Source organism: Pistacia vera, unplaced genomic scaffold (assembly GCF_008641045.1).
Source record: "Pistacia vera cultivar Batoury unplaced genomic scaffold, PisVer_v2 Contig125, whole genome shotgun sequence".
In the NCBI taxonomy this organism is placed as follows: Eukaryota; Viridiplantae; Streptophyta; class Magnoliopsida; order Sapindales; family Anacardiaceae; genus Pistacia; species Pistacia vera.
The window spans coordinates 279,771-304,851 of record NW_022195303.1 but is presented as its reverse complement, the minus strand read 5'-3'; the positions used below and the strand labels follow the sequence as shown (position 1 = coordinate 304,851).

General features: G+C 33.0%; 1 protein-coding gene across 1 annotated transcript; it reads right to left on the bottom strand.

The window, feature by feature from the left end:
• Positions 1–5,826: 5,826 nt before the first annotated feature.
• LOC116119583 (H/ACA ribonucleoprotein complex subunit 4-like) lies at positions 5,827–7,871 on the bottom strand. Its single transcript, XM_031405525.1, has one exon. It carries the CDS (start codon positions 7,770–7,772, stop codon positions 6,012–6,014), a length of 1,761 nt encoding a protein of 586 aa, XP_031261385.1. The 5' UTR covers positions 7,773–7,871; the 3' UTR covers positions 5,827–6,011.
• Positions 7,872–25,081: the final 17,210 nt, after the last annotated feature.

The window sequence follows — 25,081 nt, the reverse complement described above, 5'->3', positions numbered from 1 at the left end:
CTCTTGTATTCATATTGAAAACCTTTGAGAGTATTGTTCTCGTTGTGTGTTTAAGCCTAGTTTTTAAGAGGTAATCATTCACAAACTCTTATTCAAACATCTTGTAAAAAATCCTGTCAAACTATTGTAAGAGGCGAAATTCTATCAAACTAGTGTAAAGGGAGAGATCCGATTCTAATGTAACTTCAAGGAGGTTACCTTGAAGAAACGAATGTAGGAGGCTTGTGGATATAGTTTTGAACCACTATATATCTCTAAGAATTTCTTCTCTCTCAACTCATTTATTATTCCTTGCATATTTACTTGAACATCATTATTACTTGCTTTCATTCATTGCTCATATTTATTACCCTCTCATTTATTGCACATCATTGTTTATCTTCATTGATCATAATCATACTCATTTATTGCTTATCATTGTTGTTGTTTTAAGTTCTTAACTTGTATGGTTGGTGAAAGTTTTTATTCCGCAATTATTTTTATAGATTCCTATTCACCCCCTCTCTAGGAATAGTTTGCTATATAGGGTTTTACAAAGTTGATTTTGTTTCCTATTTTAAAGCTACTACACGAGGTATCTGGTTCAGAAGTTTCATTTTTGAGCTCGGAGTTGTTGAACCTATCTCTAGGCCAATAAGGTTATATTCTGACAATTTTGCTACTATGTTCTTTGCTAAGAACAATAAGAGTGGAAGTCAAACTAAACACATCGACATTAAGTACTTAACAATAAGAGAGCACATTAAAGCTAAAGAAGTGCTCATTGGACACATACATATCGAGCAGATGATTGTTGATCCTCTTACAAAAGACATTCCACCAAAGACTTTCAAGGATCATATAGTTCAAATGGGACAACGTCCCGATTTGTCACTTTAAGAGGTAATACTTTCATTCTCTGAAACTTTGTAATTTAGTTTGTTTTCTCTTTTCAAGTCGAATACATTTTGGTTAGAGAATAACAAACATTCTTAAGGACCTGGAACAAACATTTGAGGTTTGTTCATGAAGTAATATTCCACATTTATGAGTTTATTTAGAAAGAGAATAATTGCATGGTAATACATGAAAGGTAATACTTGTTTCAAAAAAGAGTTACCGCTATGATTCATGCAATTCCATTTTTCTGATTAAACATAAACAATATATAACTACTATGTTGTGGATTTTGTAATAAAAGTTTGGACCAAGTGGGAGAATATTAGAATTTTCATTTAATTAAAATTACATATTTGGTCCTGCACTTTTTTTTAATATGTAGTTTTTAATAAATAGGTAACTGCTGAACAGTTACATTATCCCATGAGCAGTTGTCTTTGATGGAAAGACAACTGCTTATATAATGGGAAAGGCTGCAGGTCCCATTAACACAATTTTCACCCTAAAAACCATCGCACTGAAAATTTTAGTTAATTGGAAGACTTTGTAAAAAAAAAAAATATACAAAAAATAAAATAAATAAAATTAGGAGGAGATAGAAGCGTGAGGGTTAAAAGGCCAGAATTAACACAAAAGAAGTTCTACAACAATTGCTATGATTGGAGGTTAGTATTACATTCATTTACTTCCGCTGCATTTAATAAATGTGTATAAACATGTATATGGATAGTTAATGATGACTTTATACATGTTATTAATATGAATGTGATTTTACATGATTGATCTAACAGTTGTAACTTAAATAATAAATATTCACTTCTTAAGTTACAACTCTTAGGTATTTTATAAACATATTAAAAAAAAATATGGAGAATAATATCCGTCTTATAAAAGAGTAACAAAAATATGTTTATGTAGTTTTTAGGATTTTGAGAATGAAGAATGGAATATAATGGAATGGGATTATATATTTACTTATTATCAGGAATGTTCAGGGAATGATATGAAATATATGTTATATGGACAAAAATATCTTCAAATTTAAAATATTATCTTTAAGTCAAAAAGTATAGTTATGTTTTTAAATAAAAAATAATTCTATAAATAATTATAAACATATTTACCATTATATTTTTTTAAGATCTTTATCTTTTTCCATTAGCAATAAATACTCTAATTCAAAAAAATCAATACATATATAATAAATAAATACACAACTTTAGAAGTACAACCTTTAATCTTTGCATATCAAAACAAGCAAGGTAATATCATCATATGATAGGATAAGTTCAGGCTTTATGGTGAATTTGGGGTTATTGTAGCTTCTCCCATAATCATTTATTTCATAATCTATAATCCAAAAAATATTTGATAAATTAATTTAAAAGTTAATAGCAGTGTTCTGAAAACCAGACTAGACCGATCAGTCCAACTGGTTTAACCGGTGACTGATACCCTCTCCAGTCCAGTTTATCATTTTTAACTATTCACCAAATCCTTAATCTGATCGTCGGCAAACGAGAGGCTACCAAGTGTCAGGGTTAAAGGGTTTTGTAAAGTAGAGGTCGGTAGTTTAAGGGGTGGTGTCAAATTGAGTTTTGGACGCCGAAATCAGCTAGAATTTGGCCAGAAAAATCAACCCAATACACAAGTCACGGTCGAAGAACGGGGGGCTACCAACTCTCGAGGTTAGATGGGTCTTGTAGAGTGGAGGCCAGTTGTTCAAGCGGTGGTGTCAGATTGAATTTTGGACACAGGAATTAGTCAGAATTTGGCCAAAAAAATCAACACAATCATGGCAATGTTCGCAAGTCACGACTGGCAAATAGAGGGCTACCAAATTCGGATTTAGAGGGGTTTTGTAGAATGGAGGACAATGGTTCAGGTGGTAGTGTCGAATTGAATTTTAGACGTAGAAATCAGTCAGAATTTGGCCAAAAAAATCAACACAATCATGGCATTGTTCGCAAGTCACGACCGGCAAATAAAGGGCTACCAAGTTCAGATTTAGAGGGGTTTTGTAGAGTGAAGGACGATGGTTTAGGTGGTGGTGTCAGATTGAATTTTGGCCATCGGATCAACCGAAATTGGCTGGAAAAATCAATTTAGGTTCAGACTATAGGGGTGTATTTGATATACTTTAAACCTGTAGGGACTGCTTCATATTTTTCAAGGGTGTGTTTGCAAGATTTCAAACTTTCTGGATCTATGACAGGCCATCGGTTTAACCGGTCGGATCGATAGAACTGAGACCCGGTCACTTTTCCGGGTGACACCCCGAGTCGAGTTTCAAAACATTAGTTAATATACAACAAGCTGATTATGAAATAATCTACTTTATAGAAGGATTCCAAAAGGTGAACTTGTCAACTATCAGTTGCTGGTGATGGTCGATTGTTACTGACAAAAAATTCTCTTGCAACAAGTGAGCCAACATGGTTGCACTCATCAGCAGGCGATCTATGCAACTGTGCCATTAGTGTTGTGAAAAAGGCGACGTTTGGCCACAATGGTCCAACAAAGTTCGACCAAAACTTTATTGGCCCTTTACGGATCAATGTCGTAGTATGTGAGAACACTGCAGACATGGTTGCACTCGTTAATAGGAAATTTGTGTAATCATGCCGGTTATGTCGACTCACTCGCCGCAGGAGAATTTTTTGATAGTGACAACTGCCGGCCAATTTTCAATTATTGAAAATTTTAAACCTTTTAATGAAAATAATTAAATTTTAATATAATCAAGAAAGAAAAAAATACGTAAAAAGTACTTATTTTGATCTTTTTGCATGAGTTATATCTCATTTCTCAAAATTAGGGTAAGCATTTCCAAGTACCCTACAATTTTAGAGGAGCCAAAACCGATCGGTTCCTAAGATTTGGAACTGAAACTGTAACCAATCGGTTCCGGTTCTAGGGTTCTTAGGTTCCTAGAACCGGAACCTAAAATAAAGGTTCTGGTTCCTTACCCTGATACCCTATAAAATATCAATTACCCCCTATTCATTTAAAAAAAATGACAAATACACTCTAGAAATTTACAAATACACCCTTGATAGTTAATAATATTATATAAATATTATAGTTACTAGAGTGAAAATGAAGTTTTTGAATTTGCCCATAAGTTAAATTTACATTAATTGTGACAAAATAATCAAATTAAATATTAATATGATTTATGAATTTTTAATTAAATAATGAAAAAAAAAAATTATGTCATTAATTTAAGTTTGATTACAAAACACTTACCTTTCTTAATTTACCATGACTTCATGAGTTGTCATACTATAATGTTATAATTAATTAAATATTTAATCATTTAATTAAGTAATGTATTAATATTCATCAATTTATCATATATAATTAATAATTTACTATAGATATACTTAGAACTTGATAATTAAAGTAAATATTATTCAATCAAATATACTATTTTATTCAAAAATAATTCTTTTAATAACATTAAAACACTTTTAATTAGATCCTAATTCCAATTATATAATTAATTAATCAAATAATTCATGAATCTCATCCATTTTTATTCTCTTATAAGTCTTAATCACGTGCCCTTATAATATCTTTTCAATATATATACAGTGTACTGACTTTGCCACATCACCCACGTGTATCTTCATTCTATTTTGGATTTTCGATATGCAAAATTACAATAGACCTCCCATTCTTTATTAATATTCTTTCCAGTCCTGGTTTCGAGACAAGTTCCATCTCAAGTACCCAACCTCGGTTCCCAGTCTAGGTTCCGGTTCAATTATGGTTTATGCATATGCAAAAACTGGAATCAGAACTAGAACCGGACCCGCACAATTTTGATTCCAAAAAATTGAAACTGAAACTAACCCTATAAAGGCTGATTTTGATTCCAGTTCTACCGGCTACCCATACTCACCCCTACTCAAAATCATACATAATTTGAAAGTTTAACAAAACAATCACCTCATGGATTTTTTTTTTAAATTGATTATTTCAAAAATTGACCTATAAGTAATTATGGGACAAATTATAACAATCTCAAACTAAGCCCTAATAACTACCGCCAATATTTTATACTATAGCCAAAATTGGGCTTCAAGTCACATTAACAATTTATGTTTTAACAATCGGAATCACGTGTATATCAATAATCATTTTTATTTTATTTTATTTTTTTTTTGGTTTTCCTAGAGCAAAAATTATAAAAACAATTATATTACTATATAGTCGAGAAAACAATTTAAATATCTATTTCATAACTTTAAATAGATAAAATATTTGTAACCTAATTAAATCTCTTATCATATAATTGAGGCCCATACAATTCACACGATAAGTTTATCATATAACTATTTTAAAGTTCTTTAAATAATTCTTGTTCATAATATAAATTAACTCATCTTTATATAAAATAAATATAAATATAAATATTATTTTAATTATTATATTTAGTATACAATAAAAGATGTGTTTGTTTGTCTTGTTAATTAATCCTTGATAGGAGAAAGTCTACGCACAGAAAATATGCTACCTTGTTAACACATCAACCCATCAAGCTGATAAAACTCTCATTGTTTTGCAATAAGACTTTTTTTTAATCTTATTTAAATTAATGTGTAGAACTAGAATAATATTATTTGTGAAAACCATTTCAAATCCTTGTATTTCCAACTCTCAAGACAACTTTCCTAATTTTTGTTCGCAAAAATGACTTCTGAAACCCACAATTGAGTGGAAGAGTGCTGGTGATTATTTGATTTTGGCAACATCGTAAATGTCTGCATAACACCATTTAACTAATTCTCAGAGTTTTTCAAAGGTCGAAATTGGTGCTTTCTTTGCCATAAACCAAAACAAAATTTTCCATTATTTTATAGAAGTTTCTCTCAACTCAGGATGCAAATTTGGGAGCCAGTAAAGCAAATCAACATGTTTTAAGTTTTCACTACTTCAAGTACAACAACTAAAGATTAATAATTCAAAAATTTAGCCAAAGACAACAATTCATTAGACAGAACTAAACTAGGAAAATTGGTCTACAGAAACTTCGTTGGAAGAAAATTACAAAAACTAATCAACAAACATTATAAGAATCCATAAAATAAGCATAAAGTAGGAAAATTAAAAACCAAATGTTTGATCTACTCTTCATCTTTCTTTTTCTTCTTTTTCTTCTTCTCACTTTTATCAGTTTCACCGTTATCGACAGCCTTAGCCTCCTCAGCTTCTTTGTCTTTCTTCTTCTTTTTCTTCTTCACGGACTTATCTGTTTCAGGTGAACCAGGTTCATCCTTATCTTTGTGCTTCTTTTCCTTCACCTTCTCAGTCTTCTCCCCTTTTTCTGTTTCTACATCACCATTCTCTTTGTCCTTCTTTTTCTTTTTCTTCTTCTCTTTCTTCTCATCTTCAACCTTCTCTGCCCCATCTTCCTTCTCAATCTCCGCATGTTCAAGTTTAGCCTTCTTAGCAGGCAAAAGAGGGGTATCACCGCTCTCATCAAGTTTGCGTTTGCGCCCTTCTCCATCTTCCTCATCCTTAATTTTCTTCTTCTTTTTCTTTTCCTTCTCCCCATCAGCAGTCTCTTTATTTGCCACAGCTGGTTCTGCTGCAGCTGCAAGACCTGCAACCACAGAATCCCCACCAGTAGGCAAAACCACATTTCTCAACCACTCTGTTGGAGTTTTCTCATTCGGCTTCCCATGCTTGTCCAACTTCCCTTCTGCAATCAATTTCTTCTTCATAGAAGCCCTCGGCCCCAACCCCCATTTTCTCGGGTATGTGTCCCTATCCATCACCACCCTCTTAATCCTTGCCACCACACCATGATCACAAGTAGCCATCACAGCAGTAGTCATTTCCGCAATCCCCAATGCAACAGCTTCCCCCTTCGTAGTCATCAGCACAACTTCCTCCCCAACCTCAATATCATTCTCAAACCTCAACAGCCCAGGAATCATCAACTTCGCCCCATAACAAATAGCATTCACGGTGCTATCCTTAACAACCAACCTCTTATAACTCGTCAACAGCACTTCAAGCGGCATAATCACTCGCCTCAAATAACTCTCGTCCCTATAATTATCATGCATCCATTGTGCATCCATCACATCATGCATTGTCACCATGTTATCATTCTCCCCCGAAATCCCAGATCTCACCCTCCTCAACTCCTGCATATGTCCACCAACACCAAGAATCAAACCCAAATGCACACACATCGTTCTCACGTAAGTACCCGCCTCGCACGAAATCCAGAAAACAACCAAATGCTTATCAGCATCATACTCAAGCAACTTGCTTTCATAAATAGTCCTAATCCTAAGCTGTCTTTTGACCGCCGAAATCAACGGCGGCCTCTGAAACACAGCCCCAGTTAAAGTTTCAAGTGCCCGAGCCACTTTCGCAACATCGGGAACTTTATCGTGCAGTCTCGCAACACAAACATACTCTTTCCCAGCACCTTGTTGCGACTTAACAAGACGAGTAGCTCTATCAATACAAACAATTAAGTTACCGGTAACTTTAGGGTCTAAAGTACCACTATGACCAGTTTTTTCAACCCTAAGAATCCGTTTAATCCACGCGACGACCTCGTGCGAAGACGGGTTTGCAGGTTTATCAAGATTCAAAACACCGTACCTGATATACTCAGCGAGCGGGCGCTTAAGAGGGGAGAAACCGGAGGGGAGAGGAGTGTAGTGTCCGGTTCGTACATTGAGGCGGTCGTAGTTTTTCAACAAGATTGGCCACTGAGAAGTGTCCAAAGAGGGAGTGAAGCTCTGGGGCTTGATTAAGAAATCTTTGGCTGTGTCGGTGTCAGTGGGTTCGGTGCCTGGTTCGGCCGTGGATGATTTCTTTTTGTGCTTTTTCTTCTCGGAGCGAGAGAGCTCAATATCGGTCATGGTTAAGATAGGGCAAATTTAGGGTTTAATGATTAGGGTTTTGGTTGAGAGGTGGCTGAGTGAAAGAGATGGAAATGAGGATTTATAGGGGTTAGGGTTTTGGGGAGTTTTGGGAAGAAGGTGATGGAGGAATGAGTTATCAAGAACCAAGTGAACTTCATTTGGTTTGGGCTCGTTCTTTTTTTTTTTTTTTTTTTCTGGAATTGGGCTTTTCTTCATGTTATTAGATTGGGCTTGAGGTTGCATGTATATGGATAACCTTTAGCCGAAGGATCAGTTTTTGGAAGACAAAAGACTAGAACTAAAAAGTAAACTACTTTTTCCCACGAAATAATAGCTTAATGCCTTTTCCCACCCACTAACTTTTAAATTATCACTTTAGTCCATAAAATTATATTCCGTTTTCGAGTTCAGCATCGTTGCAACCCCATACCACTACTATTCTCTTTCCCGATCATCACTCACCAAAACTCGTCAAACCCTACTTTCGGCGACCCTGTCAATCGCCAGCAATTGAGCAATTAAGGGCAATCGCTTCTTCCAAGTCAAAATTTGGCCAATCCCAATCAACAATCCAAACTTCCATCACGAAAAGACTTGTCGACCTCTCCTTTTCAAAAAGCCTAATAGTCTGGATCAAGTTTGATCTCTATTCGTCGTTGGAATATGAATTTGTATAGTAAAGTGGTATTTTAAAATATATGTGGGTAGAAAAGTGTCATTAAACCATTGTATTGATATTCACCTATTATGTGTGTTTGATTGCCATTGTTGTTTGTAAATATTTGTGGAAATTCTTGTTATCTGGTATAATAATGTGTTAATTAATTGGGTTTGGTGTGGAATGATATGATATTTTTCATATTCTAATCTAGATTTCCATCTTATCCACGGCAAATCATGGCTATAAGGGCGGTTTGATCAATTTACATGAGCCACAAAATTTCTTATTTATAATATAGTAAAGTATCGTTGAGATGCTTTGGGTGGAAACTTTAGCTCGCTACCGGAAAACATTTCGGGTCCGTTTAGTTTCTTATTTTGGATAGAATTTTGGGAATAATATTGGGTTGTTGAATAGGGTGAGTATTACAAGGTAAAATTTAAAAATTAACAAAAAAACCCCCCTAGGTTTGCTAATTTAACTAAACACCCCAATATATAAAAATTTTGTAAGCTGACAAAAACGCCCCCACCCACCCACAGTGCCAGATTCTGACACCACTGCCGGAATCTGGCCAAAAAATGGAGTTATGACATAGCCCGGTAGGATCTAGCCCGTCGTGCATTGATATGGCCTTTTCCGGCCAGATCCACCATGGATCTAGCTGAAAAAGGCCAGATCTATGGCCAAATCTGGCCGTCAACGGCCACAAAAAGCTAGATCTATGGTTAGATCTGGTCGTCGATGGCCACAAAAGGCTAGATTTGACCATAATTGACGGCTAGATCTAGCCTTTTCCAACCAGATCCATTGTGGATCTGACCGGAAAAGGCTAGATCGATGAATTATCGGCCAGTTTCGATCGTTTCTATGCCATTGTGACAGATTCCGACAACCACCATCGGTGGTTGTCGGAATCTGGCAACTATGGGTGGGTGGGGGTGTTTTTGTTAATTTTTAAACTTTTTTTCTAAGGGTGTTTATTAAATTAATAAACTTAAGGGATCTAAAAGTAATTAAAAAAATATAAAAGTATTTCCCAAATAATTAAACAAACAAGTATTTTAGGAATAGGATAGGGAATAGGATATGAAATAATAAAACAAACGGACCCTTCAATATTTCACGATATGGTCATCACCATTGCATTGATCGTTAGTTGGCGAGCGTAATGTTTCTAGAGGTGTCAACTTACTTAACATTGCCAACGGTGGCCGGTCATTGCCGGTGAAATTTTATATAAAAATGTTAATTTTAATATGATTAATAATAAAAAAATTATTTGAAAAATACCTATTTTGGTCTTTTTACATATGTGATATCTGATCTCTAAAAGTTAAAATTAATTTTAAAATATAACAAAGAGGTGGAGCTAGTTATATCCCACTAATGAGTCTTCTTTAAAAAAAAATAATAATAAAATAAAAAAGAAGGTTTATTTAGTCTGTTAGTAGAGGTGGGAATTTTGGGCCGGGCCCAAAAATGGCCCAAAGAATCAGACCCAAGATTGGTCCTTTAAGGTCCGGGCCTAAAACCAGACCAGGCCCAAGGAGGAAGGACTGGTCCTAGGGTCGGTCCCTCTTCCGATCCCAGGCCCAAACCCCCCTCCCCAATTACATTTAAACCCTTGGCAAATATCTATAACCCCCTTATTTTATATGAAATGGCCAATAAATATTAGGGTTAAAATAAAATTTTAAAAAAAAATTATAAGAAATTGGACCATTGAGACGGTCATAACCAACAGTCCACTGACCGTTGAGGCAACGGTCAAAATGGGCTGGAAGGTTTATTTTCTTTCACTTTCCCCCCAAACCTAAACTATAAATAACCCCTTATTTCTACCCATTTTCCTCACAACACTCAACTCTCAATCTCTCATTCTCTACTCCAATTCTCAAACTCTCTTCAATTTATATTTATATTTATTCATCTATTATTCATATTATTATTTATATTATTCAATTTCTTCCATTTTAATTATTTATTATTTTATAATAAATTCATAATGGATTTCCCAAATTATTCATTCGGAGGATCATCATCCCCAAATGAGTATTATGTTCCAGTTCCTCTATCCATCAAAGAAATCAAAGGGTTCGATCCATTTTCACCATTTCTAGATGCAACAATTCCACAACCAGAAACAGTCGGGACTACGTCTAGCCAAACACAAGCAAGCTGCAACATCACAGCAAGACCGTCGAAGAGGGCAGTGTCCAGGGTATGACAATTCTTTACCAAATCAAAACGGGCAAAGTCAAATAAGCAAGGGGAAGAGACGTGTGGGTTATGTATTTTTTGTCCAACCATTATCGGCGTTGAGCACAGGACTTCGACGATGCGGCAACACTTGGAAAAGAAAAACCCCCAATATATGCAGTTCAGTTCAACTTCAATCGGACCCAGTAAGCAAATACAAACTCAACTTAATTTTAATCCACAATCCTCAATTCTCTCAACCTAGCAATACAATGCACTTCATGCACTAAAAGAAAATAGCAAAATACATAGTTGCTACAGATTCTCCCATTTCTTTATCCGAAAATCTTTTTTTTTTTTTTTTTTTTTGGTTTTGTTGATATGATTAAAACTACTTTTTGTCCACAATATCACCCTATTAGTAGAGGTACAAGTAGAATAAATATACTAAAATAAGAGATCCACCTAAAAAAGAATTTAAAAATTTTCAGAATATATATATTGCCAATAACACTACGGACACCGAAATTCTGTACCGGCCTACGTGTAACACGCGTCTGAATATTTTCATAATTTTTTTATAGTGAACGGCCGTCCATCAAATTTGGACGGCCGTTCACTCACATGGACGCCCGTCCATATTATATGGACGGGCGTCCATATACAAGGGACGGGCGTCCCCATTTAAAGGACGCCCGTCCATAAATAAAATACAATAAAAAAATTTGTAAAACATTATGGACGGCCGTTCATAGGTTGTGGACGGCCGTCCCTTAATTTTGGACGGGCGTTCACAAATACGGGACGCCCGTCCAAACTTAATTTGTTTTAAAAAATAAAATAAAAAATTTGGACGCCCGTCCATAATTTATGGACGGGCGTCCCTTAATTTGGACGGGCGTCCATTCCAATGGACGCCCGTCCATACTTTTAATAAAAAAAAAAAAAAATTTAACAAAAACTCGTTTTCTGTTGCAAAACATCTTCGTCTTCATTCCCCATCTCCTCTCTTTTTCCTTGTGTTAAACTGATTTATGGCAGTGGCATCTTTTGGCTTAACAAACCTCTCTCTTATTCCTCCTACTTCTGCTTCGACTTCCTATCCCTTTCAAAGGTCCACACAAGAAAGGAGGGTTTTCTGTGGCGCTTTGAAGACTAGGTTTGGTTCTTCCAAGGGTGTCTTAGAGCGACCCGCTTTTGATCAGTCTCAGTTTGACCCATTTACACAAGTGTTAGAAGGTATTTTTTCATCTGAATTCGCTTCTCTATCTCAATAAATGCAATAAGGTGTTTTTATTTATTACTTACGAATAATTTAGAGACTATAGAGGTTTAATGTGTCCAGTTGCAGTTACTTGTCTATTAGCATAATCATTGGTGGGAACGCTGATGCAATTAGACAGATTTTGGTTGACACCATGGATTCTCATTTATCAAAAGTTCAAGTTTTATATTTTGGGAACATATGGGTTTTGTCAACAATTCATCAAATGTCACTGGAGGTTAGGTTTTAACTGATTAAGGATTGTTTTCAAAGCTGATCTTATAAACCCTAAGGTTCATGAGAAGATTGAACTGATATGAGGTAAACTCGGAAGTTTTGGGAGAAAACCAACACAATTTTGACTTGGTGTCTACTGGTGCATGTATATCTAGATGGAGAGAGAAATGGACTGCACCACTGGCAATGAAGATGAAGAAAAAGAGAGACACCAGAGTCATTATTTGAGGCAGTGAAATGGACTGCACAATTGGCAATGAAGACAGAAGAAAAAGAGAGGAGATGGGGAATGAAGACGAAGATGTTTTGCAACAGAAAACGAGTTTTTGTTAAAAAAATTTTTTTTTTTATTAAAAGTATGGACGGGCGTCCATTGGAATGGACGCCCGTCCAAATTAAGGGACGCCCGTCCATAATTTATGGACGGGCGTCCAAATTTTTTATTTTATTTTTTAAAACAAATTAAGTTTGGACGGGCGTTCCGTATTTATGGACGCCCGTCCAAAATTAAGGGACGGCCGTCCACAACCTATGAACGGCCGTCCATAATATTTTACAAATTTTTTTATTCTATTTTATTTATGGACGGGCGTCCTTTAAATGAGGACGCCCGTCCCTTGTATATGGACGCCCGTCCATATAATATGGACGGGCGTCCATGTGAGTGAACGGCCGTCCAAATTTGATGGACGGTCGTTCACTATAAAAAAATTATGAAAAAATTATGAAAAAATTTAGACGCGCGTTACACGTAAGCCGGTACAGAATTTCGGTGTAATTTTTTCGGTGTCCGTAGTGTTATTGATATATTGCACTTACTTTAGACATACGGACTACTAGATCAAAAAAGATTTTTTTGAATGTCACAATACATTACCTAGATCATAGTTGACGTTTACAACAAAAATTGATAAGTTTTAAACCATTATATGCTAAACATAGTGTTGAGACTATTTATTTTATAATTATTGAAGTTTTACATGATTATTTATTAACTAAGAGAGTTGTGGTACTAACGCTTGATAATACAACTGTTAACATCGCGATAATTTCTTTATTTGAAAAAAGATTGGATCTACTTAGTGAAGGCAAAATTTTTCACCAAATATGTGTTTGCCACATCATCAATTTGATTGTTAAAGCAAGTGTAAAAACTATACACACTACAAGAAAAACCTTGTTATTAACTGTCAAAAAAGCCCTTCTCAAAAAAAGGTCTTAACAGTTTCCAAACTATCAAAGATTTGGCCTAATTTTAACTAAAAAAAATAAAATAAAATGGAATAATAATAATAATAATAATTTATTAACAATAATTTTTCATCCTTAGCAGTCTTAAAACAGTCAAGAATTTTTTTTGTAATTTTTTTTTTTGTTTTTGTAATTAGTTTATTTTCTTGATTATTACTAATTAAATTATGGGGGTGTTTGTCTAAGCTTATAAACTAGTCAAACTAACTTATAAACTCTAAAATTAAATTAACCTGTTTGTTTATAAAAATTTTGGACTTATAATCCAAAAGAAATAAATTGGGGAGAAAGTACTTTTTTTTTTTTTTTTTTTCTTATAAGTTACTTTAACTAAATATATTACTACATTACTTCTTTTTAATTTTAAAATTTTATTCTATACTCTTATTTTTAATAATATAATACCATTTTTAGTCATTTTAATAATGAAATGTATTTATAAAACCATATTTTACCAAACGCGTCAACTACTTATCAATCACTTTTAAATAATTTAACCAAACACATAACTACTTAAATTTTAAATACTTATAAACTCAAATTAACATATAAACAGTAGTTGCTTATAAGCTATTTTTCATTAGCTTAGCCAAAAGAAATAAATTGAGGGGAGAATACTTTATTTATTTATTTTATTTATTTATTTATTTTATTTTATTTTTTTGCTTATAAGCTACTTTGACCAAATATATTATCACATTACCCCTTTTTAATTTTAAAATTTTATCCTATACCCTTATTTTTAATAATGTAATACTCTTTTTAGTAATTTTAATAATAAAATGTACTTATAAGTCACATTTTATCAAACATGTCAACTACTTATCAATCACTTATAAATAATTTAATCAAACATGTAACTGCTTAAATTTTAAATGCTTATAAGCTCAAATTAACTTATAAGCAATAACTGCTTATAAACTATTTTTCATAAGTTTAGTCAAACAGGCTCTATGGAATAGTACAATAAAATTAATCATAATATTCCTCAACTAACACCGATCATTGCGTGTGTGTGTGTGTATAATAAACAATATAAGTTTTAAAATATTGCAAAAATAACTATAAAAGATGAAAAGTAGATAAATTTTGTAGATATACATGAATAAAAGACCCATGGCATTAGTGCATCAATAATTAAAAGTCTGATACATATTTTTTGCCCTCATTAACCTCTGACATCACTAAAACATCAATAATAAAAAAAAGATTGATATGTACATCCCCATTCTCCTCTAACTTTATCGACCTTTGCATCTATGTATATTTCTTTTCACATGAACTATAAAAGATTAAAAGTAGATAAATTCAGTATACATACATAGACTACTGAAAATGCATGCAAATAAAAACATATAGAATGAAATAGATCAACAAATTACTCTTCATGAGCACACCTCTCAGCTACAGAATTCATTACAACTAAAAAAAAAAATCCCTTCATCTCTACATCTTAACTTTAGCAACTACTCTTCAACTCAATAAAAATTCCATACAAAACAGTAAAAGTGACAGCCCTTAACAACAGAACTCATCTCAGCTCCCCAGTAAAGCAAAACAAAAACTAGCAACAACCAGCTACACTTCAGTAGTAGTAACTACCAAAACAAACCATCTAACATCTAATATCTGACTTAGTCTAATAGCAAAACCATCAAATGATGAGCTCCAATAACCAAGCAATTAGTATTTAAGAGCTAACGATGCTTCTCCATCAGTACAATTCTGACCATACAATAATCTGATGAGAGAGTACGATTAACTTGAGCCAAATGCCATGAATATAAGACCTACAGCATATGAAAAATTAGCATGAGACCAGGAAATATTGATGAACAATAAAAAGAGGATCCATTTCAAGTACATGATACCCTCCCAGGAGATTCTTAACAGACAATATTGGTCCTATCCAACATAACTTCTCAGAATTAGGAGACATCAGCATCTAAAAATTAAAAGTTGGAACAAAGTGAAGTGACGAGGAGTAAGTTGATTCTCCTTCCTCTTTTATTTTCAACTTTATTTTGCCCTCCCAGTCTACAAGCCTCAGTGGTATTTCATGGAAGCATAAAACTATTTGGCACAATTTTCATTCCAAGAAAACATGCAGTCTGATCAGCAAGATTATGAGAATTGTTAATAAAAAAAAAGATAAGATCACAATGGCCAGGAAAGGCAAGGAGATGAAATATGAAATAGTGACAGCAATGAAGAATGGGCCAAGACTAAAGTTCACATGAAATATGTTCCTTCCATTACCTAATTACACTACTGGTGAAGCCAAGACCCACCCACCCCCATAAAAATAAATTGATAAATGAAGTTAAAGGATCTGAGCCAAGTGAGAGAATTACCAACTAACAGAACAAGCTTCAGGGCCTCTGTAAGACTACTAACAATTTTTTTGCTTTTCTGCAGGTCTTGTCCTATAAAATGATAAAATACTGATAAAATTTGAAACTTGCATCATTTAATAAGTTGTACTGCCACACACTCCCAAAGAATTAGATGGATAAAATGAATTTATTTTGTAAATACAGAGACAGAAAACAAATTTAACATTCAGAAAGTATAGGCTTTAAAATGACAACACTTCTTTAAGAGGGTCAAACTTATTCAAAGTCTGTAAATACATGCTAAGATATCAATGAAAAAAAGTACAGAAGAAAACCAAATATTATTTAGCTAGAATAAATAAAATATCATCCAAGATATAATAATGAATCACCAAAACATCTATTAACTCATTACAATACAGAACATGTCCCATGTACATCAAATTTGGTAGACCAACGTCACTGTAGGGAAGTCATATCTCATAAACAAAGGACAGCTCTTATGAGGAGCATTATACTGGTTCACAGCTAGACAAAAACTAAGATAATTCCAGTCATAAAATCTAAAAAACTAACTTGAGTTTGCAAACCTATATCATCTACTAACAAAGATATATTGTTTATCTAATTAAACAAAGAGCTATAAAACAAAATTAAAATACATGCACACACAAACATATATATGTATTATAAAAATAAGAAAAACCATGCAGCATAAAGGAGAGAAATAAACCCGATGCAGGCCTGGCAAATGTAGCATATGAACTTTCTTCGAAAGAAACACCATTCTCATCACTAAGCTCCCTGGATTACCATTAAAAATGCTCTTAAGAGTAATACATAAGCAATAATGATTACATTTTCTTAATTAAAGTAGCAAAAGATCAAAATCAGTAGCACCTGTTTCAAGTAAACCGTCTATCCTGATAGCAAGGTTATTCACAGTAATTCTATAATGCAAGAATGCTTGGACTTGCCACTTACCTAATTTATCTACAAGTCCATATACAGCCTGATCATATGGTGTATCCAACCATACAAGGACCATCTTTTCTCCCTCTTGAAGGAGCAATTTTTTAAAGGATTGAAGGGTAAACAGTGTACACATGTTTGAAAGTTGTCGACCATAGCTCATCATATTTCCTAGCCTGTAACAGTGTCATTTGTCCAATTTATGTGGATAACAATAATTAGATAACAAAGCAAGTAGTGAGTAAAATAATTAAGAAAACCATAGATGAGCAAATTTGGCAAAAATTTGAAGGCGAATTAATGCAAGCAAATCTAAGAGAATAGCATGATTATTATATATCATAAATACAATATATCCCAAGTCATAAATTTTACCCCTATCACCTCTTTTCATACAGTATTTCAAAGCTCTTGCATCTAAATTTCTTCAAGGAATCAAACAGAAAAAATTAATTACATCGGAAATAACAACATTAGGACACAAGTTTCAAGTTTTCTACATTTCCTAGCCTTTTCCCCACAATTTCTCAAGAATCAAACAGAACATATCATATAAACACACAAACTCCCAAATGTAGCCTCTAAACCCAAAGAGAGAAGGGATCGAATTTTCTAATCTTTTCAAACAACACCTCAAAGTTTCAATTTTTCTATGTTCTGTAGCTTTACTCCCTTCTTTTCTCAAGAATCAAATAGAAAAAACATATAAACACACAAACTCTAAAACATAACCACTTAACCAAAAGAAAGAACGGATCAAGTTTCCTTATCTTTTCAAAAAAATGCCTCAAGTTTCAATTTTCCTACTTTTTGTATCAAACAGAACACAAAAAACAGATGAAGGAAATGAAAATTACCGTAGCTTGACCAAGGCCCAAAACATTCCTCTCTCAGGCAAAGAAGAAGATGACCCACTTGCCTCATTCAACTCTTCTTCTTCTTCTTCAGCATCCGTATCAGTATCAAAGTCTCATCTTCTTCTTCATCATCATAAATACCAAAATCTCCTCTTTTGTCATTTCTACACTTAGAAACAGACGAAGCCCACAAAAATCCACGTGCCGTTTTCCCCATAGAAACAAGCTTTAACCTCTCTCCACCTCCAAAACCCAATAATTCAAGACTTGTACCACCATGACGAATTTGATAATGAAGATATAAAGAATAGAAAGGATAAAGAGAAAAAGTAGAGAAGTAGAAGAGGAGAGAAAAGGGGGAGACAAATTACACCACTGCTTTTGGTAACGTGGACCCCATCTCAATCTGAGTTTAAATCATCAAATTACATATTATTAGCGATTGACGTGGAGAACGAAGAAGATCCGAGAAGGATTTAAGGTGAGAACAAAGAATGAAGAGAAAAGCTCAACGAGACGTGGATAACGAAAGGGGGAAAATAATTTATGGTAGAGAGAATAAAAAATGGGTGAAAAACTTTTGAAAAAATAACTGGGAAACTTTTGCCTTAGTGAAATGCCAGATAGCAAATGTTTTAAGGTACTTTTATTTTTGTTTTTTCATCTTAATCTTTGACAGTTAAAAATTGTCAAGATTGAGACTATAACCGTTAAAAAACAAAATTGGTAAAATTTATTTTTTATAAAGTCTTTAACAGCTAATAACTATTAAGAATCATCCAAAATGGTCAAGGAATATTTCAAATTCTTGACAGTTCGAAAACTGTCAAGAATTTATTAAGAATTAAAATTCTTGATAGTTTTAAGAACAGTCAAGAAAATCTGTTAAATTATTCAGTGAAGAATGAGGTTTTTTCTAGTAGTGACATACAAGAATTGAAAGAAGTCCGCCACTATCGGATTTATCGCTAGTGGCAATACAAGATGGAATGAGTACATAAAATATTGTTACGAAGAGGAGCCGCCGGTTCGACCAAAGAAGTTATGTTGCGACATACTTGTCCGTTGGAACTCCACGTACTTGATGTTGCAAAGAGTTATGCCAACCGCAACACAAATTACAAAGTTTGTCAATCGGAAGAACTATCCGGACGAAATTGTTAACAATTCAGATTGGACGGTTTAAAGTCTTTTTCATTCATTTCTTAAAGTTTTTTACGATTTTACTAATACATTAAGTGGTATTTATTATCCTATTACTAATTTAGCATTAAATATTTTACTTCAAATTTCTAAAACTTTTGCTAAACAGTGATATAATCCGTACTTAATGGATATTGTTTTAGACATATAAGCAAAATATCGAAAATATTGGTTAGATATTACATTCTTATATGGATTGGGTCTTATTATAGATCTTAGGTTTAAATTAAACGTATTTAATTGTATGGTTACTAAGATAGGTCAACATTTAGAACATGATTATAGTTCTTATTTTATAGAATTTAATAGAAAATTGGAAAACTTTTTTTATTTATATCAGAATATGTATAGTGGAATGCCTAACATAGACAATCAGCAGGAAGCTGATGAAGACATTTATCAACAGGTATCAAGCATGTGAACGTATATGGAACTTAGTAGAGGTAGTGGTGGAAGTAGTAGCTCCAGCTTGTACAGACATAGACCAAATGAGCTATAATAGTATCTACAAATGGACATGTCCTATATGACCAAGAAAGAGAAACGCGAAATGGATATGCTTCAATGGTGGAACCAAAATGCAAGTTTATTTCTCATTGTAGCTCAAATGGCACGTGACATTTTATGTGTGCTAGTTTCCACAATTGCATCAAAGTCAACATTCTCAATTAGTGGCTATATTATTGAAGATAGAAGATGCTTTTTAATTATTTAGATGGTTGAAGTCATAACATATTTACGGGATTGGACTCATGTAGACAGAAGACTACAGCAACACCTTGAAGATCCCGAACTACTTGACCTCTTCAAAAACATAGATTTGGATGATGTAAATTAATAATTTAATAAAAACAAATATATTTAATTGTTTATTTGTTTAGGTTTAAATTAAATTTACACATTATGAAGTGTGAATATTATAATTATGTTGAAATTAAATTATCTCTTTAAATTAAAACTATTAAAATCATCCATTTTATTTATTTACTAATTAATTAAAAAATTTATAAATCACCCCTGAAAAATTTACATAAACCCCCTTACATAATTTTCAATTTAACCCAAATATATAAAAAATTAAGGGGTAAAATAAATTTTCTAGGCCCATAGGACTGGTCCCAAGACCGACCTATGGGCCCATGGCCGGTCCTAGGACCGGTCTAAGCCCTGACATGGGCCCAGGACTGGTCCCAATTTGGGACTGGACCTATTGGGCCCAAGACCAATCCCAATTTGGGGTGATCTTATTGGGCCCAGACCTAAGACCGACTGGGCCCGAGCCTTGCCCACCTCTATCCATTAGTGAGTGGCCAATAGATCCACTCTATAACAAAGCAAACGTATAACAAATTGTTTTTTAAGCTAATTATTTTTAAAGTTGATCCATAGGTAATTATGAGATAAGCTGCTGTAATCCCAAAATAAGCCTTCCTTTGGTTTGGGCTAAGCCCTTTTTTTTTTTTTTTTTTTTTTTTGGTTATTGGCCTTTGTTTCAATGTAATAGATTGGGCTTGGAGTTGCAAAAACATGGACTAGTTTTAGGATCAGCAGCTTTTGAAGAAAAAAAGACTAGAACTCACAAGTTACCCTTTTCCATTCCATATTTTCCGTTGACAAAGTTCTAAATTTAAAAAATTAAAATAATCTAAAAATAATTAAAATCTTTCATAAACACTTTATCAAACAAATAACACCACACTTTCTAAATATACCTCAAATAATGTGTTGTCTTATATGTCATTGAATACATTTAGCATTTCAATTTTTAATTACATGTTACATTATTAATAAAGATAAAGTAATTTTTTTTTTTTTTTGGGTGACCGAAAAAGAGGACATGGTCAATTGGAAAAACCACTTAAATGATTTTTTTTTTTTGGGACAAATTACAATATAACCTTTTCTTAATTGGTTATTAATAAAACTTTTTTTTTTTCACTTTTTTTTTTTTTTTTTTTTTTTTTTTTTTTTTTTTTTTTTTTTTTTTTTTGGTTTTACCAAGTTTACCTCCTCCACAACTTTCATGCCTTCACTCTAGCACTAAAATGACTCAACTCTAGTGCTAGAAATTAAATATTAAAATTTCTTAAAACTTACATGTGAACCCCAACCCAAATATGACAAATATTCTTAGAGGGGGTGAATAGAAATCAATAAAAATAAATGCGAAATAAAAACTTTTACGAACCACAAATTACAAAAGCAGAGAAGTAGTCAGCAATGAAATGTAAGGGGGTCAAAGTTGAAAGAACAATATAGTTTTAAATTAAAATAAACACAAATAGAATTGATATGTATAAAAAATCTATTCAAATAACCAAACACTTGTCCAATTAAACCCACTTTTTCATAACTCTCATTTGAATCAAACACTTTTTTTTATAACAAATATAAAAATGGATAAAACAATGTATTCCCAAGAATCTATTTTCTCCATAAATTCAAATAAAAAAAATCGGCCAATACATGTTAGTGGTCCCGAATAAAAGAATACAAATATGAAATGTATTAGTATTACATAACAGATTGAAGAAAAAAGGGGCTTGTCGACTTGATAGGTGAGAGAAAACTGCATTTGTGCAGATGAAGAATTAGAAATTTAGGAAAAATTTTGAAACCTAGGTTGTTCAATCAGTTATGAGCAATAGAGACAGAACATATCTGGGAAGTAGAGAAAGCGGGGTTTAGTTTTGACAATCTAAAAAGAAAAATGAGAAATTAACTTAATTAATGGATTGGAGTTCTTTTGTATTTTATTTTTCATTTAGGGTGTGTTTGGATCGGGGGCATATAAGATAACGAGGGTAGCCTTCATTTATTTTGCAAGATTCTGGTGTTTGGTTTGCAAATAATAAAATATTACAAGAATCTTTTATTGCAAATAGTGTTTATTGTTGGTAATGTAAGGGGTAATCCAATACCCTCCCCCACCCCTAGGATTAAAAATTATTGGGTAATTTGATTTTTATACTTATTTTACCCTTAATTAAATGTCATTTCGGACACAATTGCCCTCATATGTCTACTAAATAACAAGTAGCCCAATCCCCCAACGTTTGATAAATTAGCTAAAACACTCAGCCATAAAAAAGTTTAAAAGTTAACAAAATACCCCTAGCCACCCAAGCCATCTCCGTCTGCCAACATCAGTCGCCGTAATAGTACACGACTGATGGGATCTAGCTGGTCATTCAGGAAACGACAAAATCTGGCCGTTTCACGACCAAAGATGTGGTCATGAAATAGCCACATATTTGGCCATGCAAACGACCATAGATCTAGTTGTTTTACGGCCACATCTTTGGTTGTAAAATGACCATAGATCTAGCCGTGAAACGGCTATGAATTTGTGATCCATGGCCAGAAATGGTTTTGTCGATGCACAGTCGACCATATACAGCCAGTCGTGCACCATTTCGTCTAATGCTGGCGGCGGCCGGTGGTGGCGGCTTACTGTCAGCAGTGGCTTGGGGTGGGTGGGGGTGATTTTGCTAAAAATTAAAGTTTTATATGGCTTGTGTGTTTTAGCAAAATTTCAAATGTAGGGGATTAAAAGAATGATTCAAAAATATATATATTATATTAATATTTAAAAAAGAGGACAATTTAGTAATCTATATAACATACTCACCCATTTATCCTCCCAATCAAACATACTATTTACCAATTTGTTCAAACTAACCAAACACATTTTCTAAATAATCACAATAATCTTTAAGGTGATCTATCTTTCCGTCAATATAGGATCCTCTTATAATAAGACATTATATGATCCAAACGCCTCCTAGAGGCAAATTTGTAAAACTTGTCAAAAAATTTAAAACTTAAGGAGGGTCAGTTGACCCTGCTTTACCCCCCTCCCTCGATCTCTACACAAAAGTTATAATCCGGTATAAACAATAAAGATAAGTAATAAATGTATAAGAAATATTAAATGAGTTGAGAGAAAAGAAATACTCAAATATTTATAGTGGTTTAGAGTTATATCCACTAGTCTCATATATCCACTTCTTTAAAGCAACCTCCATGAAGTTCCACTATAATCGAATTGCGTCATTTACATAGGATTTCACCCACAAGATTAAAAAAAAAAAAAAGTTCTTTAAATAATTATTCCTTAAATAGCAATATGATTCCACTTGTCTTTAAATGGAAAGCTAATTAACAAAATGTTAGATCAATCTCCCCCTAATTGGTAGAGAAAAAGAATAGGAAAATTCCAATAACAACTAATTAAGTTAATGCAACCCACTGTTTCTTTTGTTTTCTTTTCTTTACGTACGCGCAAGACAATAAATATAAAACAATGAGCTTGGACAACAAGTTATAACTGCTCACTTTTTACTCTCCCATAAACCTCAACAACACTTAAAGATGCTCCTAACAAACCCACCATTAAAACCTTCTCTCAATTCACTCCAATTCAATTACTCAGAGCTTTTAGTTTTCATGGCTGGTCTTCAATATTATTTCTTTCCCACTGATTTCTTCTACCCTCGTCCACCAGTGGTGAACGGAGATCAAAACACCAAGAACCCAATTCTTTCATTTGAAACCCCAAAGAAAGATAATGAAGATGACAGTATTCAAAAGCCCACCAAAGCAGCAGTAATTCGTCACCACATACCGAAGAACAAGCTCCATCAACCCTCTTGCATTGTCAAAGATGAGATGAATTCCAAAAAGCTTGATTACAATATTGCTAATTACTGGATTTCACCACCTAAAGATTATTGTTGAGGCTTTTTCCAAACTCTGCTTCATAATTGATTCTATCTACTTTTTTTCTTCTTTTATGTAAAAGCAATATACTGGGAAATATGAGCTTAGTGAACGAACCATGAACTGATTGTAATTTTTAAATATTCTTATTTATTTGCATGAGAAAGAAGAGGTAAAGTGTTTTCCAACTCGTCTGTTTATGCTTAAACAATTGATTTAATCTTATAATTAAAGCCAAATGTGAAGTTATGTCTTCAAACTTATTTATTTAATTGACACCCCAAAAATATGACAAATCTTTAATCACCTCCTTTCATATGTTACAAGCTATGATCCATGTTCGACTTCCACTCATTTTCTAACACAAAAATCATCCTAAAATCGTCTTCTCTTTTATTAATATATATATATATATATTATATATATTTCATTATTATGACATTAATATTGGACTAAAGTAATTTTTTAGAAAATACTGTAAACATATGTATGTATTTGTTTTATAAAATATAATAAAAAATTATTTTAGTCCAATATTAATGTCATAATGATATATAATTAATAAAGAGAAGACGATTTTAGGGATGATTTTGTGTTAGAAAATCAAAATTAATTTGTAGTTTCATTTCATGCATTGATTTCGCTAGAATAATTTTGCAAAAAAACTTTTCGTAAAAATACTTATATTGAAATCACTAAAACATGACAACTATCCAACAATCCAAGATGCTCTATTACACAGAAAAAGATACGCCTAAATTTTATTAATTAATTAATAAAAAATATTTAAAATTTGGAAAAAAAAAAAAAAAAACACATAGTGATGGGCAGTAAATATTTGTCTGTAACAATACGGAATAAAAAATTTGTTTTCAACAACATTTAAAAACTTAATTTTGAAAAACACATGTATATGGTTCTTTTTCAAAAAATATTTTAAATGCTTTTTTTCTTTTTAATTTTTTCAGAAACATTATTGACTATTTCAATGGCTTTCACACCACACCACCACACACACACACAACACAAACACACACACACAAATATATATAATATAATATATATATATATATATATCTATATATATATTATTGAACAAGAACAGGGAGAAGAAAAAGGAGAAGAAGATTACTTCATTGATTAATCGAAGAAGTTACTAAAGAGGTAAAACTGTTGATATAAATAGCAAGGAAGATATAGACTCAACCAAAAATACAATTTGTCTACAGCTATACAACCAATGAACAAATGACACCTGTACAAGTCTAACAAACTCCTATATACAGTATTTACGCGTGCTCTGTTATATATATATAATTATATATACAACTAAACACTTCAAAATGTAACGTAAACATGTTGATATTTTAAAATATTGTTTATGATTTGAAAAATTACTAAACACATTTATTAAACGCCAAAAGTTTCTTTCTTTAAAAAAAAAAAAAAAACGTCACTAGCAAAAAGAGTTGGTTGATTTTGATTAGAGATGGCAACGGCCAGGCTGGGATCGGTTACCCATTGGCTCGAGCCCAAGCCTGACCCCATGACAAAGGCTTGGGCCCAACCTGGGCCAATCACGGGATGATGAGTAAAGCCCA